Source organism: Marmota marmota, unplaced genomic scaffold (assembly GCF_001458135.2).
Source record: "Marmota marmota marmota unplaced genomic scaffold, marMar, whole genome shotgun sequence".
NCBI lineage: Eukaryota > Metazoa > Chordata > Mammalia > Rodentia > Sciuridae > Marmota > Marmota marmota.
The window spans coordinates 22,436,733-22,441,649 of NW_026000153.1; the positions used below are offsets into that span (position 1 = coordinate 22,436,733).

General features: G+C 39.8%; 1 protein-coding gene across 4 annotated transcripts in view; it reads right to left on the reverse strand.

Moving 5' to 3' along the window:
• Tns3 (tensin 3) overlaps window positions 1–4,917 on the reverse strand; it is a 266,521-nt gene that overhangs the window by 212,672 nt on the left and 48,932 nt on the right. For all 4 annotated transcript variants that reach the window (XM_048786578.1, XM_015490306.2, XM_048786577.1 and 1 more), the window contains exon 2: window positions 1,084–1,195. In XM_048786578.1, the coding sequence (XP_048642535.1) occupies window positions 1,084–1,107 (24 nt within the window). In that variant the 5' untranslated portion in view covers window positions 1,108–1,195. The remainder of the gene's footprint in view (window positions 1–1,083; window positions 1,196–4,917) is intronic.

Here is a 4,917-nt window from a genome sequence, read left to right on the forward strand (position 1 = left end):
GGGGGGAGTGCTCCAAACCTGAAGGACTCAAGTAGGAAGGTAGCACCTGACAGGCCTGAGGGATGGGAGCCACCGGGAAGCAGTGCAGGGAGGGAGAGGAGGCAGTGGTCCCTGAGCCCACTGAGCCCACTCTTCCACACTGATTGACATAGCAGAGTTCAGACAGGAGCACCAACCACTGACTGCTGTAGGGACCCTCAACTTGGTGGCTGCAGGGAGGAAAGAATCAAGGAGGTCCAACACCACAGAAGCCCACTAGCCGACACTCAACAAATTTTCCAGAAAAGAAATCCCCCAAACCCACAGAAAATGTAATACCTAAGAGTAGACGGTACACACTCTTCAAAGGCCAAGTCTCCACTGTTTGACGCACCCCTACTAACCCACCCAACCACACATCCATTACGCAGATTAATTAAAGAATTAGTCAATTCCATTAACTGCATGAGGTTCAGGGATCAAGTAGCCAAGCTGGTGGCTATTTAGAGACAGGACCAATGACTTGTAAAAGAGCCTGCAAGGGTCCACACCACAATAAACCCAAACTTTAAAGAATAGATAAACTTCATTTGCAAACTTTGGTAAGAAATCTGAAAGTCGCTGGGAATGGTGGCACACACCTATAATCCCAGCAACTTGGAAGACTGAGGCAGGAGGATTGCTAGTTTGAGGCCAGCCTCAGCAACTTAGCAAGACTCAATTTCAAAATAAAAACTAAAAAGGGCTGGGGATGTGGCTCAGTAGCTAGTACCCCTGGGTTCAATCCCTAGTACAAAAATGGGAGGTCTGAAAGTCAAATTGAATAGAGAGAGCTACAGACTACAGAAGAGACCAGAGAGTAGATCGTGAGTTATCAATGTCTCCTATCCCATGGGAGTAAATTCTCTTTCCGGGAAAACCTCCTCATGAGCACATATCTGCGTAAATATGATAGGTCTCTACCAACTACAGGTGGAGGGTGAACATAGGCCACAAAGGGAGAGTCCATGGTTTAATTTTGGAAACTCCAGTAAGAACGGTTTTATTTCGCTATGTCCGTTTGCTCCAGTTCAATCAGTGAGTGAATCATCAGCATGTACTTACCTCGGCATGAAAGCCCTTGACCATCAATGATTTGTTTGCAAACTCCACAGGCTTTGGGTTTTTTAAAAGCCTTTTTCTTAAAACTGTGCAAACTCGTGGTAAATTCTTCTGGCTGAAAAAGTAAAGGAAGAAACTGTCAGCACTTCAACTCATGGTTTGTTTCTTCTTTCCTTTTCCTTCTCAGGAGATAATAAATCTAGTTGAGTTTGTAAAGAGCTAAAACAGGGACTTTACCAAGCAAACAAAGAACAAGAAAGCATCTCAGCAATGCTAAAATTCCCAAGGCAAGGACACGGGGTGGGTCAGCGTTCTGGATCCCAGAGTCACAGACAGCAATTCTCTCATCCAACGTGCACATCCCTGCGTGGGGGTGGCCGGAGCATGACATGAACCAACATTTATCAATCTGTTCCCTTCCAGACTGGAGGCTGATGTCATCTACTTCTGTGACAAAGTAATTCATACACACTCCCAGAGTCTCTTTCTTCTGAAAGAAATGATTAGCAAATAGTACAAAGATGTGAAGGGGAAAATGACTGTTTTCCCCTCAAAGGCATTCAAAAGGTGCCACAAAATCACCACCAGTGAAGTGTCTGAGCCTCTCTGGGCCAATGTGCTTGCTCTTCTGCAGAAGAGACCATTGTAAGACCAGCTTGTGACATGTATTTGCTTCCTCCTTAACATGGTTACAAGAAATAGTACTAGGAGGAAATTAGCTATTCACCCACCAAATTATATTTGTGTCAAGGCTCATAGCTATAGCTGATGAACTTAGAAGAATTTAGTTTACTGTAGTAACCAAATGTCATCCTACACCTAGCTGCTGATGTGTGATAGTGCATTCTATCAGTATTAATATATCTAAGGCTATTAGACAATACACACCCATTGAGGCCATTACTCCCCGACCAGAATAATTAAAATTTGCTATGAAAATAAAATGTTACTGAGAACATGAAACAAATGATACAATAACTTTGGAAAAGAGTTTGACAATGTCTTATAACCAAACATATACCTGCCCTATGATCCACTCTTATGTACACTAAAAAGATCTAAGTGCCTATGTTCAAAAAAGATCTGTACAAGAATGGTCATGATAGCCTTATTTAAAAGCACCACAAATAGGAAATAAAACAAATGTACACCATAAGGTGAACAGGGGGCAGGAGGGAACTATAGCATATTCATATGGCAGAATACTATTCAGGAATACTTAAGCACTAATTATTTATACATATAACAACACAGCTGAACATCAAAAGCATTATGCTAACTCAAACATGCAGGAACCCACGAAGAGCAGTTTACTTATAGAATGTTCATGAACAGGCCAACTTGTCTATGTTAACAGAAGTAATAACAGTCAGCTGGTGGGGGGGGGGTGTGGACTACAGAGGGCGTGAGAAAACTTTCTGGGTGGAAGAGGTACTGCCTCATGCTCTGGATGGTGGTCACACAGGGAACCCACAATGACAGTCCTTAACCTGTGTGCTTGAAAGTTTGGCATTTTACTGTGTAAAGATCTCTACGAAGGGTTATATTTAAAAAAGACATCCTAGAAAGAGGTTGGCGATATGGTTTGGAAGATGAGGTTAAAACATAATAGCGGGGACTGGGATTGTAACTCAGTGCATGAGGCACTGGGTTCAATCCTCAGCATCACATAAAAAAAAATATATAAATAAAAATAAACTGTTTAAAAAAAAACCCACATATAATCACATTTTTTTATTGTTTTTAAATCTGTAGAACCTTCAACTTCTGATTCAGATATAGTACCAGGAACTAGATTTATCCTCACATTTGAAATAGTAAAAAAAACAAATCAAACATCCAAAACAATTGCTTTTAGACACTGTGTCAGAAAAATGGAAGAGTGATAAGAAGGCCTTGGTCAATACACACCTCACATATGACACTGGTCCCATAAGACTATAATGAACTTGGGAAATTCCCATTATCCAGTGATATTGTAACCATCTTAGTTTATGTAACTACACTCTATGATTTTGGCACAATCATGACATGGACTAATGATGTGGTATATTTTCCAGAATGCATCTTCATTGTTAGGCATTATAGGACTGCAGCTCCAGGAGAAGAGAAAATAAGATAAATTCCAAGGTTACCCCCAGATACCTGCCTTCAAAAGATTTTCCGGGCTGTAGAGAAGAAAAGGAGGAAATAGACTGAGCCCAGTGTACTACCTGGGTTGAGCAAAGCAGCAAGAATTTGCGAGAGAGAGTACCATGGAACAGAGAGCTGCTCAGAACTCCTAAGCCCTGCATAAGGTCTCCCTCAAACATTCACCTGGGTACTGACAATTGTGTGTGTGAGTGTGTCTCTGTGTGTGTGTAAGCTATCCAAAGCTGGGGAAAGAACTACTAAATAGGATTAGAGGAAATAGTATCCAATGCTCACACGGAAAAGGGAATAGTACCTGCTTCCACAGCCCAACTGGGAAACCTCAAAATTCACAGTGATAGAAAACAGGAGGATTTTATCTTACTCATGGGGAAGAGTTCGCTCTAGACTCAACACTGCTCTTGACTTATCCACCCTCTCTGAAAAAAAAGCACTACCCAGAAAGGATCAAACCGTTTCCAAGTAACTTAATTACATTCCAGGACAAAGCTCAAGAATACTTATAGGAATACAAAATTTTCCAGCATCTAAAGTAACAGTGACAATCTCTGGTAGCCAGTCAAAAGTTACAGGACTTTTGGGCTGGGTGTTAGCTCAATGATAGAGCCTAGCATGTGAGAGGCACTTGGCTCTGTCCTCAGCACCACACAAAAATAAAATAAAGGTATTGTATCCAAGTACAACTAAAAAAACAAAATATATATTTTTTAAAATTACCAAATAAAATAAAGACATTGTATTCACCTACAACTAAAAACTTGGAAAAAAAAGTTATTAGACTTTTGAGATAAGGTGAGAAAATATAACTTATAATGAGAATAATTAATCAAAACTAACCTAGAAAGGATGTTAAAAATAGCAAACAAGAATCTTAAAAGAGTTACTATAACTGCACTGTAAGTGTTCAAAAAGTGGAGACTTAGAAAATATAAAAAGACCCAAGTCAAACATCCACAGAAGAAACACAGAAAACTCTGAGGTGAAAAATATACTGGATGTGATTAGTGGCCAAACAGGCACTGCAAAAACCAAATGGATGGAAGACATCACAATGAAAACCTCCCAAAATAAAGCAAAAGAGATATATTCGACCTAGATAAACAAAAAAGTGAGCATTCGAAGCTGTGGCAGAGTTTTGTTATTATTGTTTTTCAGCTTAAATACATGCAAATTTTTATTTGCTAATTATATCTATGGGAGAGTTTTAATAGCAGAATACACCCATAATTGAAATCCCTGAAGGAAAGAGCAGAAAAGACTATTTGAATAAATAATGGCTGAAATTTTTCCAAACTAAGATGAAAACTATAAACCCAGACGGTCAAGAAACAACAAATCCCTCATACAAAAAAGGCGACAGAAATTACCCCAACACACCTGATAATCAAATTGCTCAAACCCAACAATTAGGAGAGCAACCTGAGGGAAGCTAGGCATGGTGGTGCACACATACAATCCTACCTACTTGGGAGGCTGAGGCAGGAGGAGGGCAAGTTCAAGGCCAGCCTGAACAACTTAGCAAGACCTGTCTCAAAACTGAAATTTTTAAAAAGGGGATCTAGAGTACTTGCCTAAATTGTGTGAGGTCTTTCTTTTTTCTTTTTTTTTTTTTTTTCTCCTACCACTGATGCTTATACCCACAGACTTTTTTTTTTTTTTTTAATTTTTTTGGTGTCTTCATTTGAA